Source organism: Thamnophis elegans, chromosome 7 (assembly GCF_009769535.1).
Source record: "Thamnophis elegans isolate rThaEle1 chromosome 7, rThaEle1.pri, whole genome shotgun sequence".
In the NCBI taxonomy this organism is placed as follows: Eukaryota; Metazoa; Chordata; class Lepidosauria; order Squamata; family Colubridae; genus Thamnophis; species Thamnophis elegans.
The window spans coordinates 33400994-33421348 of NC_045547.1; the positions used below are offsets into that span (position 1 = coordinate 33400994).

Sequence of the window (20355 nt, forward strand, 5' to 3'; positions counted from 1 at the left end):
ACTCACTGCTGGCTTCTAGATCACTCTCCCTTGTCTCCTCCCCACTGGTTCAAGGCTCGGGCGCCAGCTGGTGGCCAATCAGTCTCTCTGTGCCCTGCTCGGAGTCAGAACCCTGTCCAGGGTCCTCCACATCCTCCAGAGCTGACTCGTAGGGCCCCTCGCTGTCGGAGTCTGGTGGCAGCTCCAATGGCTCCTGCTGGGCCACAACATTGATGTATTTGTGGATGCTCTGAGTTTCATCCAGGATAGCAGTTTTGACACTTGCTAGACTTTGCCCACCCTCTTTCAGGTTAGTGTACAATTTCTGCATGTTGGGCTTGGAGTGGAAACCTCTGTAAATTTTGAGGAACTTTAAGGTATTCACATTGGCAGCTTCCATATCCTTTGGCCAGGTCACTATACTGGAAGAGTAAATGATTAGAGCAGAGCATACATATTGACGGCATGGATCTACCTATCGATCTGGCTGTTCAGAATCTGTCTTATCCTTGGTGGTACTTTGATGTTGCTGTCTTCCTTTCCTTATCATGGTTCTCATGTGACTGGGATACCAAGGTGCCTGAACTGGCCTATATGCCTTCTGTGTAGCCCACTGGGAGTTTCACCTCAGTTGAAACTACTTTCCCTCTCTTGACTACCATCCAGTCACACTTCTCCCATCTGAATGATATCCCCAGGTCCTCATTGTATATCCATGTCAGGTGGAGTTAAGCCTTGAATGCTCCCACCATGACTGGGACCATTTGGCCTTTACTTTCCATATCCTTTCTAGTTCCTGTCAGGCTCTGGTACTTCATTTGTTAGTACTTGTCTGTCCTGGATCTGGAAGTTCTGCAGCAGAGATGCCCAACCCCTGGGTTGTGGACCAGTACTGGTCCATGGCCTGTTAGGAACTGGGCTATCCAAGCAGCAGGCAAGCAAGAGAACCTTCATCTGCACACACACATGGGATCTAGGTTGCATGTGAAGCCCCCACCCCGCATGTGGAAGAATTGTCTTTCACAAAACTGGTCCCTGGTGCCAGAAAGGTTGGGCACTGCTATCCTATAGGATCTTAGTCCTCTTATTCTCCATGACCTCCTGCAGGATCTCTCATTTGGACTTCAATCTTTTCCATATACAGTGCACATGTTCTTGTACACAATGCTACTCGTTGTGTCACTCAGTATATGCCATTTCTGCCAGCATCTTACATCTTAGGTCTCTGCATAATTTGCACCTCAAGTCTTATCTAGTGTGGTAAATCCTTGCTTCTATGGATCTAGTGCTTAATGCCTGTTCTTGTGCTGCTATGATCAGTACCTCAGTGTTGCCTTTTAATCTACACACACACACACACTCTCTCTCACTCTTGCATGGCATGCTGTCCATGTTTTCTGCTATAAAAGAAATAACCTAAATAATAGTTTCTAGATAAATACTATCACAGTACTAAAAGTAGCTTATTGAATAGTGAGGTGGATAAAACTGAGAGAACTTATTTTGGTAATCTCCAGATGTGATAGATTATATTTTGGCTGGCAATTCTGGGATTCAGTTACATCAAAGATACAGTATGTGACTAGGAAAAAAGTACAAGAAAAAATAAATCACAGAATTAGCAGACACTTTGGAATTGTATTCATTTTTAATCAAATCATTTCTGAAACAATAATCTTTATTCAAAACCTGATTTAAAAATATAAACATCTGAACATATGGTGAAAAAACAGCGCCCAAAGAGTTATTTTTAACAAAAGAATAAAAATTACAAAAATCCTGGAAAATTAAGTAAGCTAGCCAGAGAAGCTACTATAGAAGAAATGTTAGAACCCTAACAAAAAGAATTTTTGTAATTACAAAAATAGTGCAATAGTTTGAAATTCTGTACATTAAAGGACAATTCCAGTTCAATTTTGGAATCCAAGAATTTATATAATTCAGTGACCTATAGGAATTTCCTTACACAAAACATAAGGTTTTTTTTTCTTATGCTTATACTTATAAATGGGCAATCGGCTTCTGGTTGATTATCTCAATGCATGTGACAATCATTAGTAGTCTAATCTGTATACTTATGTCTACTTAGAAGTATTGGATTACATACTAGTGAACCAATAGCATCTCCGTTGTGTGTAGAGGTAGATCTCAATTTGTATATTGTGTAAAACTGCTATCCTACACAAACTATTTCCGTCCCTCTGTTGAAGTACCACAAGCGTACCAATAGGGAATGGTGAATCCTTAACAGCTTTCCAAGAAGTTATTCAACTACTGGCTGTCACAGATTAAAGGGACTGAATTTCTTTGCTTTAATTTGCTGCTTTATGAAGTTGAAAGGCTGCTCCAGGTTCATTGTTGGGTACAGATACCACATGACTACTCCAGAAGGATTAATCACCACTGTGAAGTTGGTAGTAATCTTCAGGTCACTGATTATTTCATTGGTGTAGACATCCTGTGCCTAGCAAAAACAAAGGCAAGTAAATGGATAAATGATTATATGTGCATCTCCTATGGAACTACTCTCATATTCTAGTAGCTGTTCCATAGCAATGATTTATCCCAATGAAAAATACTAAAACTTAATTGCTGCACAACGTGAATTCTAAAGTCTTAAAATAGTAAATAATCCTGTTGCTCTTCCATCACAAATGAATGGTAGTGTTGGAGGGAGGGGTGGAGTTTTGGCTTTATGATTTGTTTTGCTATGTTTAGTTTTATCACTCCAGGAAATAACCTGATTATTAAAGGGTTTTTTTTATATTAAAATTCAATAACATGGGGAAAATATATATATAATAGCAATAGCAGTAGACTTATATACCGCTTCATAGGCCTTTCAGGCCTCTCTAAGCGGTTTACAGAGAGTCAGCATATTGCCCCCAACAATCTGGGTCCTCATTTTACCCACCTCGGAAGGATGGAAGGCTGAGTCAACCCTGAGCCGGTGAGATTTGAACCGCTGAACTGCTGATCTAGCAGTAGCCTGCAGTGCTGCATTTAACCACTGCACCACCTTGGCTCTTATATATATAAGCAGCACTGTGTAGTGTTTGAGATTGTCAGCTTGTCATCCCCCTCTCCCATAAAAAGTTTTCAGTAATGGAGAGGAAGACCACATACAGGTGGTGTTTTTTACTTACTTCGTAGACAGCATTCGCTGTAAAATTGAGCTGTGCAAGGGAAGTTGTATAGCGATATGGCATATCAGTTCTCCGACTAAAGAAGACCAGAGCACTGGATGCGTAGGAAAGGGGCCGCAGAAATACTTCAATTTGAGATTTCTCCTATAAAATCAGATTGAAAAAGCACATTCTTCTAAAGGAAATCTTTCCCAGAACATAAACAGGAAATGATGATGTTGTCATATAGGAAAAGACAATTCTTCAACTGCAATTGTTATGAGTTATGGAGCTCATACTCAATCTAAACCAATTCATAGTGCTGTAATTTGGGCCAAAAACACCATGGGGAACACCATATACACACAGGCTTCCTACCCTTCTTTCTTCCAGATAAATTAAGAAAACAAGAGTGACAATGGATCTGGAGTATGCCAGATTGCTGAACGATAATATCAGCTCCTTAGAAGAGAGGAGCATGAATGTTCAATAATAAATAATGTTCAATAATAATAAATTCAGTAATAAATAATAAATATCCTTGGCTAATCTAGGCTTCCCACATAAGAGGAGCAAAAAGAAGGAATATACACTCTTCAGTTCCAGGGATTCACATAAGGTTCTCCAGACACTTGGTCTTCATTACCTGAAGGATTCTACGCCCTTGAATTCCCAGGGGATCTTGGTTAATTCTAATCATCAGTTTGTTTTGGAGAATCTCCTTGGCACTTTCAGAAATGACACGGAGGTCTGTGGACATGAAAAGAGGAGCAGCCATAATTGTCCATAAGGCCATCTGGGACTTGGACTCTTCAAGGCTCAGACCAAAGTTTCCAATGATTAGCTGCAGGACAAAGAAGAGGTTAACCCAGTGGTGGGTAATAAAGTCAAGAATGAAAGCAAAAGAAAACAAGAGCTGCATATGGACTGATTCCAAGATAACTTGTTGAATAAAGGTAACTTTTTATTTATTATTAGTATTATTTTTTATTAATTAATTTAACCATATGCTAAATAAATAACTATGTAGGTTCCTAATTCCTCAATTTTCTTCCCCAATTTTCTTCTACAAGAAAGTTTAGGAAATAATATCAAGGCTGAGTGAATTGCAATATCCCACTGGACAAACAGACATAACTACAGGTAGTCCTTGATTTACAACAGTTCATTTAGTGACAATTTAAAGTTACGATGACACTGAAAAAAGTGAGTTATGACCATTTTTCACACTTACAACCATTATGGTGTCTCCATGGTCACATGATCAAAATTCAAATGCTTGGGAACTAACTCCTATTTATGACAGTTGCAGTGTCCTGGGGTCATATGATCACTTTTTGAGACCTTCTGACAAGCAAAGTCAATGAGAAAGACTGATTCACTTAACAACCATGTTACTAACTTAACAACTACAATGATTCACTTAACAACTGTGGCAAGAAAGGTTGTAAAACAGAGCAAAATTTATTTAACAAACATCTCATTTAGCAACAGAAATTTTCGCTCAATAGTGGTCACAAGTCAAAGACTACCTGTATTAAGTGCTGCATCCTAGGGATGTCAGTTTTCTAATCTAAACATTAAATGCAAAAATTATTAAATTAATGAGGGTAGCAGGGGATAACGTAGCTTTAAAAACTAAAACTAAAATCCATACATAAGCAAAACAAGCTATATTTTCAAAGGACCGCAGGGTATCTGAATCAATATGATATATAGCTACTTATGCTTTCAATGTAGCATATTTTTTGCAAAAATTAGCAATATATGCCCATTTGTATGAATTATTTTACTAATAGAATTCAGGTTTTCTGTGATATTTCTAGTGTAGGTATAATCACTGAGATTAAAATAATGGGTATGTGCAGCAAATTTAAGAATATAACACAAATGGCTTGTCTACTTAAATTATCTGCAAGAGTTGAAAACAAGGTGAAAGAACATATAAATTCCTGCCAGAAGTCAACTTCATTAGCTTTTTTCTAGCTTTAAGATTCCAAAGACAGCCTCTCTCACCCACTTAGCTTTCATATTATCCTCTTCAGCTCAACATTACCATGTCAGGGTCATTCCAATGGCCAGGGCCAGCTGCTGGCTGAAGTACATCCTGATTCTTTGAGAACCAATCCACAATGGAGAGGACACTATCCCAAGAGTCTTGTATGTCACCAAAGTTTCTCCAGAGGTTGCATATATTTGCTAAAAGTGTATAGTTAACCTAAAACAAAACAAATGCATGAAACAGAATAATTAGTCAACTTGATTTAATCTTTTGGAAATGATCATCAATTTACATCATTTTGGCTACTCTGGATGTATTTAATATATGGGGGAAACATTGTATATATTGGAAAGAAGAAAACCCAAATTAAACAATTAGTTTTAATTACTTTGCTATCCAACTAAAACAGGAGTGTCAAACTCAAGGCCCATGGGCCAGATTGGATCCACAATGTGGTCAGATCCGGCCCGCGGGGCTGTCCTGGTCTACCCAATGTGAAGAGGAAAGAGCTGGCCAGCATGGCTTCAGCCTGGTCTGCCCAATACGAAGAGGAAACATGCCAGCAGTTTAGGGAATGGCATCAAGATGGCCATGCCCACCCAATTGGCCATGCCCACCAAGTCGCCCACACCTAGTGGGCCCCCGAGGTTAACCACAGCCCTGATGCAGCCCTCAATGAAACTGAATTTGACACCCTGAACTAAAGCAGCACAGTTGTGTCACCATAGCAAAGAAAAGTGGATAGAACTTCTCAAAGGTTGTGTTAAGAGAATAACTATCACTCATAATTACAGTATCACTGTATCATTAATGATTAACAAACTATGTAATATCCAATAGCATTACATTATTATGTAGTACTACATATACTAATAAGCTTGTTAATAATTAATTACTGCTTCAGCCAATTAAAACATTGTGCCAACAGATCTAGGTGGACTGATGCTAAACCTCAATATAAGATTAAAGAAGTGTGTCTCATGCAAATTAAGTAAATGCTTTTATGGATCCCAGGTAACACCAAATTGTTAAAATGTAATGCAAAACCTTTATTTAAAATTCTGAAGAAGTTCAAGGGACAGAAGCTTTAAGGTCAGCCCCATCCTTCCTGAAATACAACTCACTGCAGGCGGGAGTCCCCCTCGATAGGCTGGCCAACTGCAGGAATAGGCAATGGGATGACCTGTTGCATTCAGGGCCTTGGACATTCTAGGATAACCTTTAGAAAACAAGAACAATTATCCATTTGAGTTAAAGTCAGAATTTATACCAAATTATTTTAGCTGGTTAATGCTTAATATAATTAAATTAAAATATTTTAGCAACTTTTGGTACCCTGACAAAAGAAGCAGAATAGAGGCATGCTAAAGCCATGAACTTTACCTTGGGCCTGTTCATCTGATGATGAGTAGCAACCATCTAGTTTCAGCATGTCCACTCCCCATTGTGCAAACGTTAAAGCATCTTGTTCAGTACAATTTAATGTAGTGCCCGGGTAACCTGCACAAGTATGGGTGCCTAGATCACCATAAATGCCAAGTTTCAGACCCCGTGAATGAACCTGGCAAAATATGTCATGACTTGTGAGATCAAAACAGAAGACCCATGAAAATTCTATACAATGGAGGAAACAGTAGAAACATTGTTATTGTTGGTATTGGTGAGCGTCTTTTTTTAAATAACTTCCTCAAAGGTTCAGCTTCTCCTCTTTCTCATCATTTGCATATTATCTCAACAATTTTGGTTTAAATTGAAATTGGTTACTGGAAGAGTAGTTACCTAATGAGTAGGATGTTAAAACTATGAATAACTAGTTACCCAAACAAACTCCCCAAGGATGAACTCTTCTTTTGCAGTATGTAAATTTGTAAGTTTCCACCAATGGAAAGATACAAATGTGAACTAGATAGAACACTCATACAACAATATTTATTGTGTGATAGCATTTTCCCCATTTTATAAGGATACAAACATTTCTGCTGACTGATTGGCCAGTTCAAATTATTCTTCTACCAGTCATTGCATAAGATGATAGACAGAAAAAAATTAAAAGGTATGTTTCATTATTGCTTCTTACTCAACGGCCAACCCTTTCTTTTCCAATCTAATCCTTTTCAGATATGTTGGCTTTAAATCCTCTCATCCTTATTCAGCACAGTCATTCACTATGCTGGAAATGTGCTAGGAGTACTGATGGTCCGAATATCTGGAGGGTACCAAGCTGGACGGCACAATAGAAAACTGATGAGCTTTTCAAAAATATCTATTGCCAAGGACTATGTTTGAAAACATAAGAGTTTGAATTGGCAGAATAATCTGGTGGTTTAGATGCAGAGTTTCTTGCCCAACAACATGGCCCTCTGTATGTTCCTCACTGGATAACTTTCAGCAAAAGTTATCAGCTCAACTTACTGTACAATTCCAGGTCTATGGCTGTAAATTGGCCAGAGCTGAAAAATCTTCTACAGCAATTAAGAATCAAGCCCTTGATCTTTTGGAGAATTCATAAAGTTCCCCTGGAATTTCTCTGGAATGTTGTCTAAGCGTTTGATTTTTTTTTTTAAAAAAAATCATAGCTGGATCACTTGATCTCACTCTCACCTTAGAAATATTCACTTACATAATCTGCCAAGGCTTTGATCCCTCTGGGAAACCTCTCAGGATCCGGAATCAGATGTCCCGTCATATCCCGCTTCTTTGCCATCCAGCAATCATCGATATTGACATACTCGTAGCCCAGCTCCTTCCAACCATCCATTGCCAGACGGTCCGCCATTTCCATGAAGAGAGTCTCACTGTCCCACAAATGGAAAATCAGTTTATAAGGAAACAAGAACAACAAGCCAAGTGGACAATGAGGAATAACCGTTGGGAACTATCAGCCATAAAAATTACTATTCGGACAATGTCAGGCTTCACACTCCACTGACATAATCTGCCACAGTCAAGCAGTAGTTTACTCTCCACAATAGATTAAAAAGGTTCATTTCTCTGTCAGATCCCCACTACCACTCTTTCATACTTAATATTTCGCTGCAATAATCTGGAAGTAAAATTAAAATTCCTACAATATTATGTTTTCATCAACGCTCTTCCTTATGGACAGGATCCTCCCGTTTTCTTAAAAATATGCCTCATTCAACCAATGTCACGATGAGAATAAACTAAAAGCTTGTAGGCTGGCCTCTTTCATTGGTACTTGTCAAACAACTACATGTTTGTATACTGCGGTACAAGGTAATTAGTGATTTCCTCATATGTTTTAATTTTCATTAATATTTTTAGATAGCAAACGATTTAGCACTCTTTTCTCAACTGCACAATGAGAAAATTGCCATATTTTTCGGAGTATAATACATACTGGAGTATAAGATGCACCAAGATTTTGAAGAGGCAAATTTAAAAAAAAAAGGTTTTTGCACTCTGCAAACCTCCCAAAACCGGCCCATTTTTCGTGAAAACAGGCCCATTTTTTTGTCAAAAAAATGGCATGAATAGCCTTTAGGAGGCTTGTAGAGTGCTCCTGGGGTTTGGTGGTGGTGGTGGTAAAAATAAGCCAGTTTTTTGCTCATTTCTGTCCTCCCCAGCCCCCAGAAGCACTCTGGAAGCCTCCTAAAGGCTATGCACACCTATTTTGGTGAAGGGGGTGGGGTTTTGGGAGGCCAAAAATGCTGTATTCAGTGTGTAAGACACATCCAGATTGTCAGCCTCTTTTCTGAGGGGAAAAAGGTCCGTCTTATACTCCGAAAAATAAGGTAAACTACAGTTTGGCAACAAAATTCACAGAAGCATGAGGACTTTTAGGGGAGGCAGATGCCTTCCTGGAGCTTCAGATGTTCTACGTTTCATGCCATCCCTCATCTTGAATCCCAGGATTTTGAAACCGAGGAACATATCTGGAAAAAGATTGGATTTTGTACCGTTTCCAAGGTTCTTCCACTCACCTGATACAATTATGGGGATCTGCCTTGCAATCAATATTACAACGAAAGCGCTCCCAAACAAGCCATCCCATTGGGGGTGTTCTCATAAGTCCATTCTCCAAAGCCAGGGAGAAGGCATGGAGTAGAAGGAAGATAACACATTTCATGACCGTGGATGTGAGGGATGACCACTGCAAAAGAGATGGGCAGACTGGGGCAAAAACATAATGAAATATCACTTTCTACTGTTTTCATTCTGCTCCAATGCCTTCTTCACCTATATCTAATGAGGTTAAATATTTATAAGCCTTCAGTTCCACCTGCACCCTTTTTTCTTTCTTATATACAGCAGTGAGATGTTGAAATCTTCAATTACATAGTTACCTTTTTTGCCTTGAACCTGGAATCTATTGTTATCATCTTCTGAACAACGGAACCAGTGATGGGATTCAAATAATTTAACAACTGGTTCTCTGCCCTAATGAATTCTTCCAACAACCAGTTTATCAAATTGCTCAGAAAGTTAACAACCGATTTTCCCGAAGTGGTGCGAACTGGCTGAATCCCACCACTGAATGGAATACCTTACACAATCAAAACATTCATATCACCAAACTAAAATTTTATAAGTTGTCATTAAGTCCTTGCCCTTTTTTTCTTTCCTTTGAGTGAATTTTGATCTTGGTAACTGCCTGGACTAGTGCCTGAAATTTTCTTGCAGGCAAGATTTTTGGAAATATGTTGCCATTGCCATTCTAGGATCTTTTCTAAGAGACAATAACTGGTCCAAAGTCATCCAGTTGGTTTCGTTCCTAAGGTAGGATTAGAACTTAGAACCTCTGGTTTCTAGCCTGGTGCTTTAACCACTACACCAAATTGACTCTCTCTTGCATGATTTTAAATTTTATCACTGATTTTAAGAGCACTGTTGGTATACATTTAGTTGTTAAAGAAATTTATATAGCTGCTTATCCAAAATAACTCTGGGCAGCAAACCAAATGCAAACACAATACAATAAAACAATCTTTTCAAACAATAAACTACAGCCCGGGTAGAAGCTCACATCCATCTACCAACCATCCTATGCCAGCTCTGCCTCAATTTACTTTGTAAAACAGTGCTTCAACCGGTACTGTTCCATTTCATACTATAATGCCACTAGTTGCCATCAGTGCAATGCTCTATTCTTTGGAGATCTTATATATATAATCCACGTGGTCTTTTATTGCTCTTATTTGGGACTTAAGTATCTGAGAATGACCCACCCAATTTGCAGGAGGAATTCAGCAAACTTGTATGACAACAATTGAAAATGAAACTGACTCTGGATTCCACTTACCCTTCCCTGTTTCACACCACAACACACGCACACACAAGTTCCCAGTGTTGCATTCTGGGACTCATGCTGCTGTTAGAGCAGGATCCTGAAGCACACACAATGATGGAAGCAAAATTACAGACACAGCATTCCTAACTAGCATCTATGACACTACACTCATAAAGAAGATGCTGAATCCACAGGCTCATTAAATTAAGTGCTCTACATCTCTGTGGACTTCATGAAATGACACAGCCCAGCACTTTCAAGTCAGGAAAGTTGGCTTATGGCAGGGTAATTAGCATATAGCAATTCCCAGGTTCACTATCTGGCATCTGCCATGAAAGAATCTCAGATACCACAGCCAGAGGAAGTCTTTTGCAAGGCCTCTGGAGAACTTCTTTCAATCATGTGATAGTTTTCACTAAGATAAATCTTATGTGCTCAGCGTTAAGTAGCTTCATATGAATAATTGAAACCTTTCTGGGATGTGCAGATAAGATGCATTACACACAATGTTCTTGTTTGGGATGAAACAGACTTGCAACACCTGGCCCAGCTGGACCTGGTTAGTATCTGAATGGGAAACCATTAGATGGGCTAACCCAAGGCTGAAATTCAGCAGGTTCTGGAGAACCGGTAGCGGAAATTTTGAGTAGTTCGGAGAACCGGCAAATACCACTTCTGACTGGCCCCAGAGTGGGATGGGAATGGAGATTTTGCAGTATCCTTCCCCTGCCACACCCACCAAGCCATGCCCACAGAACCGGTAGTAAAAAATTGAATTTCACCACTGGGCTAACCTGAAAGTTTAAAAAATCATGAAGGCAATAGATTTTTTTTTTTTTTGCAAACTGTTGTCAAATCTATCGCTGTGGCCACGAATTTCCCAGGAAACCATCCTCCCTTCTTCCCACCACCCTTCCTTTTGCCCGTGGCTGCTGCAAGCCAACTTCCGCGTTTCCAAAGAAGCCTTATTCTGGATGCATCAAGACATTGGAGGAAATGTGTAAATTCGGTATTTATCATTTAATGAAAACATATTTCATTGATGGCACAAACGGCCTAAATTAATTCAAATCTATAACTGTAATCGTAATCAGTAAGTACTCCGGAACAATGATTCGTTTTTCTGTTCATTTTCATACAATGCAATCTTTGATCAGACAAAAGAGAGAGAAAAAGACTATTCTCCATCCCGACCGCCATCCAAACTTCAAGACACATCGGGACACTTACGCTATCAGACATTAAGCTGCAACCAGCGCTGCATCAGCCGCAACCGAAAGCCTGCAAGTCGCTCGCTTCCCTGGCACAAGGGCAGCTAATCACGTGCTCACTTCCGGCCTTCCACCGATCATCTGATCCCTTGGATCGCTCCCTAGTTACAGCCGATAAGTTGCTGATCTCAGCGCCTCGTCAACTCCACCACCGCCCTCGCTTTTGTCCCGAGGAAAAGAGGAAGCAGCAGACGCTTCCTGCTGTGGCCCATGTACGCGAGCGTCGGTTGAGCTCAGCCCTTTTCACTTGGTGCTGGTGGAAAGTAACTGAAGTTCATGCACCGTTTCTCCAAGAGAGGGTTTATTTATTTATTTATTTTTTGGATCGCCCAAGGTTCAGAGTAGCGCCGTCCCGTTCATGTCCCTTAGCGCCGTCCCGTTTATTAGTCTAACGCAGAGCTCTTCAAACTTGGCAACTTTAAGACTTGCGGACTTCAACTCCCAGAATAGGTGGCTGGAGAATTCTGGGAGTTGAAGTCCGCAAGTCTTGAAGTTGCCAAGTTTGGAGGACCTCTGTTCCAATGGATAAAAAGAGAGACATTAGGAGCCTTCCTTCAAAAGTTGTAGGTGGAATAATTTGCTTGGGTGTCTCCTCACAATACAGGACATTCTTCTGGTGGCACATTTATGAGCTGAAGTGGTCCAAGTTTTACACAACAAACTAGTAGAAGTGGTTTCAAGTTGATTTTATGTCTATGCCTCAGGAAATCACATAGCATAAAACCAGAAATGCAAGTGTGGATATCCAGTGGAGACAGGTTAGCTACAGAATTCAGGGAAGCCTCTCTTCAGATCTCTTTTGTCCCTTTACTGCAGTTTTAAACTCACCCATCCTCTCCCCCCTCCCACTTTCTAATAAATATCAGCAACAACAGGTGAGAATATAGAATGAAAAGATGAACGATGTCTGTATAATTAGGCTGGCCTTCCCACTTACTACTAGGCACCCTGAAATTTGTGTTTCAGGCAAGTGCAGGTTTCCTACCACCACTAATTGTCTCTTCAATCTCGAATTGCTCCCAAGTGTTATTCTAGCTTCAAAAATGCTGGATTTTTTTAACAGCATGGTAATATCAACAGTGGTGGCAAAGACTCCAGCTTAAATAAAGCGACTGATAGCTTAAATGGGCTTTCCTGTGTGTCCATGGATGGTTGGTGCTCTGTGATAGAATAGAATAGAATTCTTTATTGCCCAAGTGTGATTGGACACACAAGGAATTTGTCTTTGGTGCATATGCTCTCAGTGTACATTAAAAGACAAGATATAATTCAACTGCAGAATGTGTTTGAGCAGTAAGCAGACGGTAGGCAGAGCCTTGAGAGATCCAAAATATGTCTTAAGACAGGACAGAATAAGTCACACAGTTTATGTTGTATCCACAAACTAGTCTGCTCCCATCAGTGGAAACAAATCCTGTGTTAAGGCACTGGAACTTCTCTGTGGAATATGGGGTGGGGGAGAGCTAGGAGATATCTCCTCTTGTGGTGCACCAATTCTTGGGCCAGTACAGGTTGTCTTCTCCGTTTCTCCTGAGTTAATTTCAGAGATTGGAAAGAGAGGCAGAGAAGAAACAAAAAGAGCAGCGCCTAATTTCAGTCCACTTTTTTTGTCTTCTTTTTCAAATCCTCCTGCAGCAACTCCCTTCTGAACAGGCATGCAGTGCTTTTCGTTTATTAACTATAATTCTCGGGCTCAGAAAGTCGACTTCATGAACAGCTTAGAAAGGCCTGTAAAAAGCACTATGAAGCGGTATGTAAGTCTAAGTGCTATTGATATTTTTAACATGTACTCTCCAGGGCCAGCGTTCTTCAAGCATACGACCGACTCACGACGCCCAACTAAAGCAATCCGCCTCCTTAGCAATTGCTTGCGGATCCTGTTTGTTTCCCGACTTCCTTCTGTTTCACATGTACTCGTGGCCTCGCGATGCCCCCTCGTGGCCGAAAATAAAACGAATGCACTTAAAAGAACGATTGGGTTCTGCTCGGGTAATACGGCAGTACAAGAGTAATCACAACGGGGAGTTACCCCGCTCGCCTCTTTCAGGTGATGCGTTGTGGTAGACAAGGAGTTACACTGGGGGCGGAGGGGGGTTGGGCGAGGACTGGGGAAGACGAAATTCAAATGCCAGTCAGTGACCAATCTTCGCAGGTGACTTGAAATCGCCTCCCCACCGATCTCCGTGTTGTCGGGAAAACAAAAGAGGGAGGGACTATATATCCACGACCGTGTGTTTTTGGAGGAAAAGTGGAAGTGCATAGAAAAATCAAAATATCACTTCTGTCTCAAATGCAGGTTCTCCAAATAAAAGCAACATTCCTCGGGCTGCGAAGAGAACCCTTCGGCTGACTTGGAGATTTCCCCACCCAAGTTATGTTAAATGAAAGACGATATTAACCGCCCAGGACAGAACAACGATGGAGCAGCCTTTACTTGTTGACATACGGCCTGTTGCTTTCCTACTTGGCTTTCAGGACCCCGCGAGAAGGGGGGTCTAAAAAGAAGGAAACCTCCCCTCGGGAAGCGATTGGAAAATCTGGATTGCGAAAAAACTCACCCCGGATAGTGGCAAGATTTGCTTCTGCTCTGATGATTCTACGCTCCGGGTTTTGCCCGAGGACCAGGGCACCGAAACAGGGGAGTCCAGCGGAAGAAAGAGGACCCGCGACTGCTTAAGAAAAGCAGGGAGAGGATAAAGCCGAAGCTAACGTCGTTCTCGGTAGTTGGGTGAACAAGGTACGATTATGGATAAGCGTCGCTTCAGATTTTTAGGATGGGCCTGACCCCGAATTTAAAAAGGTTTTTGATTCCGATTCCGTTAGTACGGAGTGTCCTCCTCACTCCACTTCCACTCATTCCTGAACTAGCTAGCCTGCCTTTTCCTCTGTTTCATTAAAAGCTTGTGAAAAGGATTTCCTATCTGAGAGAAAAAGAAATTCCGAGGGTAACTTTTAGTCTCGGAATGTTCCGGATCTGCCTGAGATGAGGAAATGCACTCTGTGACTCTGCTTGGAGAAACCATCTCTTTGGCCTTCCTCAGGCACTTATCTAAAATGCAGGCTCCACTTATCAGGACAGTCAGCCCAAGTTGGAGAGGGCTGTTCTAGAGCCAGCCAGGGGGTGGGTTCGTCTTCCTACCTTTTACCTGGAGATGCCAGGAATTAAACTTGCAGCCTTCTTGCTTACAACACTGTGACACTTATACTCGGAGCTTGTGCCATATATAAAACTGCAACAACCTCTTTTGTATCCTCAGAAAGGTGCCTTCATCTAATTCCCAGTTCATAGCTCAAGCTGCCTTCAAGGGATCCTTGGTGTTTCCACTTTTTCCTGACACAGATAGGTAGAATCCCACATGCTTCCCCAGTTGTTCCTTTTGTGGTATAGTCAGGAGCGAGATCAGCCTGGCACTTACTGGCCACTTCAGACTGGTGCGGGCACACCTCTCCTGGCTATTCCTTAGGTTTTGTGTTCCATAGTCATTCTGATTTGGGCAATAGGTGCAGAGGTGGGTTCCTACCAGTTCGCACCTATTCGGTAGAACCGGTTCATCAAATCTACCAAACCAGTTAGAAGAGGTTCCACTAGTGGACCCGGAAAGCAGGCCACACCTACAGAAGAGGTTCCAAAAAATTTTGAAACCCACCACTGGTCCTTGGATATGATTATTCTGCACTATCATGCTCATATTTATAAAACTCAGTGCCTCTGTGAAAGGTAAGGATGACCACTGCGTTTGTGGTGCAATCAGAACATTGCGTGTGTTGAAGTTGTTTTAACGCAAACCAAAGATGCCTTTTAAAAAACAAGTTTACGCCATATTCTTATGCATGCCAGTGCTGTGTGTGAGGTAATTTAAGGTGGTTCTGACAAGTGTCGTTAGCATCTTCATATCCGGTCACATGGGCGGCAAGCCACTCACATCATGGGTGGCAAGCCACTCCCACAAAGGAGGCCACACCCATAGAGTAGGTTCGAACAATTTTTGAAACCCACCACTGAATAGGTGAGTCCAATTTTTTCAAACTGGGTTCTATTAAATATTAGGTATAAAATGGTAATCAAGCCCAGTACTGTTATAAAAAGCAATCAAAAGGGGCTGCTGCTGGATCCAAATATCCAAGGGTAAAGACAGGTCTTGGTAGCCTAAGAGCAGAATTGGGGCCTGCCATGTATTGAGAGGGAGAGCATAGAGGGAACCACCAAAAAAGGCATGCTTCCCTGCTTTCTACGAGATGGTAAAGTTTAAAAGAGTATGAGGAGTAACATATATTTGGGGTATGTCTTCAGGGCCAGGCAAATGTTTGTGGGAGAAAGTGGCCCCACATTTAGCCTGGTATTATGCCATGTAGGACTTTAAAAGTGATAACCCAGTGTTCCCCAATCTTTTTGGCACCAGGGACCAATTTCATGCAAGACAACTTTTCCATGAGCCTGGAAGAGAGATCATTTGCCTGCTGCTCACCTCCAGCTGTGCAGCCTAGTTCCTAACAGGTCATGGACTAGTACCAGTGGTTGGGGACCACCACCCCCGCCCCGTAGTAACCAGTACCTTGAATCCCACCTAGAAGAAGCCTATTGGGTGCCTGTGCAGTTCATGAAGTAGCAATTTTAAATGGGTGCAACCAGCTGTGCCCCAATGCATGCTGCTGCATTCTCAACTAAGCTTCTAGATGTTCTTCAAAGCACCCCATGTAAAATGTGTTACAGAGTCTCATCATGAGGTTATTAAGATATGAATGACCATGAAAAGGTCTTCACAGTCCAGGAATAGACACAACTCACATTTTCGGAATCTGTTAGTCCAGGAAAACCCTGAGATGTAGTCTAGTCTGAATGTGGCAATGCCAACCCATCCCAGGAGCAAAGATGGAAACACTCCAACTTTTGGAGCTGGGGGATTCAAAACTCTTAATGAAAATCCATGGTCATTTACACTGCAGGGTAGCGATTTGTTTGCAAATAAATGTAGTCTATAACCAACTTACAAAGATCAAGAATTGTTCATGTTATTAAACAATGAAGCAATGAAAATGCCTTTTTATTGTTTAGCATCAGAGGTTATATGGTCCAGCTTCATAGAGTTTGTTACTTTATAAATATCCACAATAATATCCTTAGAAAGGAAGGTTAAACAGCAGATGGGAGCATCCACTGGAAAGGGGGTGTCAAAAGTGGTGTGCATGATGACATGATTGAAGCCCTGCCTCTTTTTAATAGATTATGTTTGGAGTACACATATAAAGAGCCATGCCTTTGCCTGCACAGTTGTGATGGCCATCTTCATATAATCACCCTAAATGGCAATCAGTATTTTATAGCTATGTATGTATGTATGTATGTATGTACGTACGTACGTACGTACGTACGTATGTACGTACGTACGTACGTACGTATATCTTAAAGCAGTAAATAACTTGTGTGGACCCCATTAGAGTCTTAAAGAGGCAATACATGTATTGCTGAATCATCCTCATTGCATCAGCTTACAGTTTACAATTTACAACCTTACACAAGCTGGCAGCTATTAAATCCTCATTACCTGACAAGTATTTTATAGCAATAGTGCATATGTGTATACATAGTTCTATATTCAGTTTTATCTAGATTATAATAATATGCATCATGTGATAATTCAGTACATTTCTTCTCATTCTGTTTGGAAGGCAGATATTACTACAATGAAACTCAATGAACGTAGTGTGGTACATTATGCCACATGTGACTCTCCAGCCGATCATACTGGTTTTCTGCGTAAGCGAATGGAGCGCCATCACCACAACCATCACGTCCCCTCTTACCAGCGCCGCTGGTTCATTCTCAAGGGCAACTTGCTGTTCTACTTTGAAGAGCGGGAGAGCAGTGACCCTCTGGGTCTCATTGTGTTAGAGGGCTGCACGGTAGAACTATGCGAAGCTGCTGAGGAATTTGCTTTTGCCATCCGCTTTGATAGCAGTGGTGGCAAATCGTACGTGTTGGTTGCCGACTGCCAAGTTGCCATGGAGGCTTGGGTGAAGGCACTGTCACTGGCCAGCTTTGACTATATGAGGCTAGTAGTCAAGGAACTAGAGAAACAGCTAGAAGAGGCTCAGAGGAGCTTAGCTGCTAGCCATAAATCACCAAAGAAACTCTCTTCTGGCCGCAAAAGGCATTTATCAAATCCCATGATGATATCCATTCAAGAGCATCCTATCGTCTTGGAAAATGGTTACTCCACATGGGACAATAGTTGCACCCTTGCAGAAATGGCATGTTCTGATCTCAGTGGAGGATTTCTGAAGCCCCCACCTTTACCCCCTCGTCGAAAACTGACAGGTAGTGCTGGAGGTGGAACATTTTTGGCGGGGTCTGCCTCTGCCACACAGGAAAGTCCAGTATCTCCAGAGACTGCCTGCTTCTCAAAGTTGCATAATTGGTACGGTCAGGAAATTGCAAAGGTGAGAAGAGAGTGGATGGAAAGAAAGAAGACAGTAGAAATAGGAACACACTGAAGAAAATACATTTTGCAGGAGTGAGAGAAATGGACATTAAGGTAGGTTTCTGCAGGCCTCTTGAACCACTTATAGAATCATATGGCTGGAAAGGACCTTGGTGGAGGGGGGAGTCTTATAGTCCAACACTCTGCCCAAGGCAGGAGTCCTTATTTTACTTGCAGGTTTTACTCCTAGTTTATAAAATCTAAGGAACACCATTATTGCATCTTCCAGACTGGATGATTAAAATCTGCTTTCTATTATTTATTGCTACTACATGTTATTGCCAGGAATTTTAAAAACACCATATTTGTAATTATACACCATTCAGAATTCAAGAAGATATTTCTAAGAAATTGTTGTATCAGCTCAAAAGAGAGTTCCAGACCTTTATTTCAGAAAATCTACTTGATGCAAGAGAAGAACCCACGTGTCATTTCTTCCTTTTTGCTCCATGTAATACTACTAAGTGTATTTCATCTGTATATTGCAGCAATTTTGACAGATGCTGGAACAGTATAGTAGTGTAGAAAAAACAGATCATACAATTTACACATTATATTTTAATTATAGGCATTTCATATACTTTAGATTTTCATGCAGATGAGGACAAAGCTGTGAAAAGTTGCTTCCCTAAGAGCATCTCAAGAATTTATAGTCAATGTATATATATTTTTATTCAAGAACTTCCATCTCGTGGAATCAAATGCAACTCTGGGTATGCCTTCAGCTGACCTTACCTGTGTTTTTTCTATCTTTTGGAACTGAATCTTCATATATAGACATTGAATTTAAACAGTTTGTTGGCGCTGAAAAAAATGACATATGACTGTTTTTCACACCAACACCATTGCAGTATCCCCAATGGCTACATTATCAAAATTCAGACACTTGGCAACTGACTCATATTTATGACGGTTCCAGAATCCGGGGTCACATGTTCACCTTTTGTGATAAGCAAAGTCAATGGGGAAGCAAGATTCGCTTAACAAACACATTACTAACTTAACAACTGCAATGATTCACTTAACTGTGGCAAACAAGGTTGTACAATAGGGCAAAACTAATTTAACAACTGTCTTGCTTAACCAAAATTTTGGGTCAATTGTGGTCATAAGTCAAGGACTACGTATACTAACACAAAAGGCAGAAAAAGCACAAATAAGGTTACCCAAGCAACACAATAACAGCAGCTGCTCTCAAATTGTTAATGTAATGTGTGATAATTTAATCATCCTCGGTATCACTTTTATACAATAGTTTCCTAAGACTGGACTAAAGCTATATTTGTTGCTTTTGATACTTTGTTTTAGTTCCATTCATAATATTGCTACAAATTAATGGCAAAAATTCATCCAAAGCAATCTTACATAATTTCATGTGAATAGGAGTTTAATTTCGTGTTCAGCATTCATAATCTTATCTATTATTCTACTGCTTTCTGATATATAACATAACTATTGAATTAAAACAATTATTTATTCCCTTGCAGATTAATACAGCATTAGTAATAGCCAATAGTTATATACTTACAGGTAGTTTATTGGTCATTTGCAATAATCTAATTAAGATTATTATTTCAGAAAGGAAAATAATTAACTTGACGGCTCAGTATGATAAAACTAAATTGCTATGATACATGCTAGGAAAATTAAGTTTGGGGAATTGTATGAATTACATTGTGATTGACGTATACCTGGTTCCAGATTTTTCCGCCAGTAGTTTTGATCACAATAACACTGTTATTAGTAGTTTAAAAAAATCATGCTAACTTGTATAATAAAGCTAATAACCTCCTATAACATTCCGGTAATGTTATATTACATATACATTGTATGTTATTTTAAATAAAATGTGTTTTATAAATGGCATTTTACCTAAATAGTACAATACTATTTCATAATTTGTGGCTCAAACTTAATGATTAATTTTTAAAAGCAGTGTACACTTACTTTATACTTTCCAGAAGAGAGTCTATCTTAAGCCAAAGAAAATTATGTGACATTGGAAACAAATTTACGAATTGCACAGATTTTCATGAATCATGTATTACTTTATTTACACAAAAATATGAAATAATAAAATGTGTTGGTTTTTAAAGTATTGAGAAAATTGTTTTTACTTTAGAGTAGGTTTATCAAAATTATAAACTTGTAAAAGAATAAAGAGAACCAACAGTCTGTGGCCCATAAGAAAAAGAGAGGTCACCAATGCCTCTCTGCTATTGTTCCCAAGCAAGTGCCATTTAGAAAT

At 40.3% G+C, this 20355-nt stretch overlaps 2 protein-coding genes across 6 annotated transcripts; one reads left to right on the forward strand and one right to left on the reverse strand.

Annotated features, from left to right (window-relative positions):
- Positions 1-1871: 1871 nt before the first annotated feature.
- On the reverse strand, positions 1872-12030 carry NAGA (alpha-N-acetylgalactosaminidase). Of its 2 annotated transcripts, none has more exons than XM_032221606.1 (9): positions 11588-12030; positions 9051-9220; positions 7727-7901; positions 6490-6667; positions 6231-6325; positions 5161-5322; positions 3751-3948; positions 3126-3269; positions 1872-2443 (listed from the first exon to the last, which is right to left on the reverse strand). In XM_032221606.1, exons 1-9 carry the CDS (start codon positions 11597-11599, stop codon positions 2261-2263), a joined length of 1317 nt encoding a protein of 438 aa, XP_032077497.1. In that variant the 5' UTR covers positions 11600-12030; the 3' UTR covers positions 1872-2260. The 2 variants fall into 2 exon arrangements, with proteins under 2 accessions (XP_032077497.1, XP_032077498.1); XM_032221607.1 differs by having other exon boundaries at positions 9051-9240.
- Positions 12031-13150: 1120 nt separating this feature from the next.
- Positions 13151-19273, forward strand: PHETA2 (PH domain containing endocytic trafficking adaptor 2). Of its 4 annotated transcripts, none has more exons than XM_032221946.1 (3): positions 13151-13675; positions 13925-14365; positions 17296-19273. In XM_032221946.1, exon 3 carries the CDS (start codon positions 17311-17313, stop codon positions 18118-18120), a length of 810 nt encoding a protein of 269 aa, XP_032077837.1. In that variant the 5' UTR covers positions 13151-13675; positions 13925-14365; positions 17296-17310; the 3' UTR covers positions 18121-19273. The 4 variants fall into 4 exon arrangements, with proteins under 4 accessions (XP_032077837.1, XP_032077840.1, XP_032077839.1 ...); XM_032221949.1 differs by having other exon boundaries at positions 17300-19273; XM_032221948.1 differs by lacking the exon at positions 13151-13675 and adding an exon at positions 13684-13780.
- Positions 19274-20355: the final 1082 nt, after the last annotated feature.

Bases quoted from the DNA above. Each gene is read 5' to 3' on its own strand.
- NAGA (XM_032221606.1), bottom strand. The intron at 7,902-9,050 runs GTGAGTGGAAGA...TTTGTGGGACAG, and splicing joins GATCCCCATAATTGTATCAG to TGAGACTCTCTTCATGGAAA. The intron at 5,323-6,230 runs GTGAGTTGTATT...GTTTTGTTTTAG, and splicing joins GAGGGGGACTCCCGCCTGCA to GTTAACTATACACTTTTAGC.
- PHETA2 (XM_032221946.1), top strand. From the start codon at position 17,311: ATGAAACTCAATGAACGTAGTGTGGTACATTATGCCACATGTGACTCT.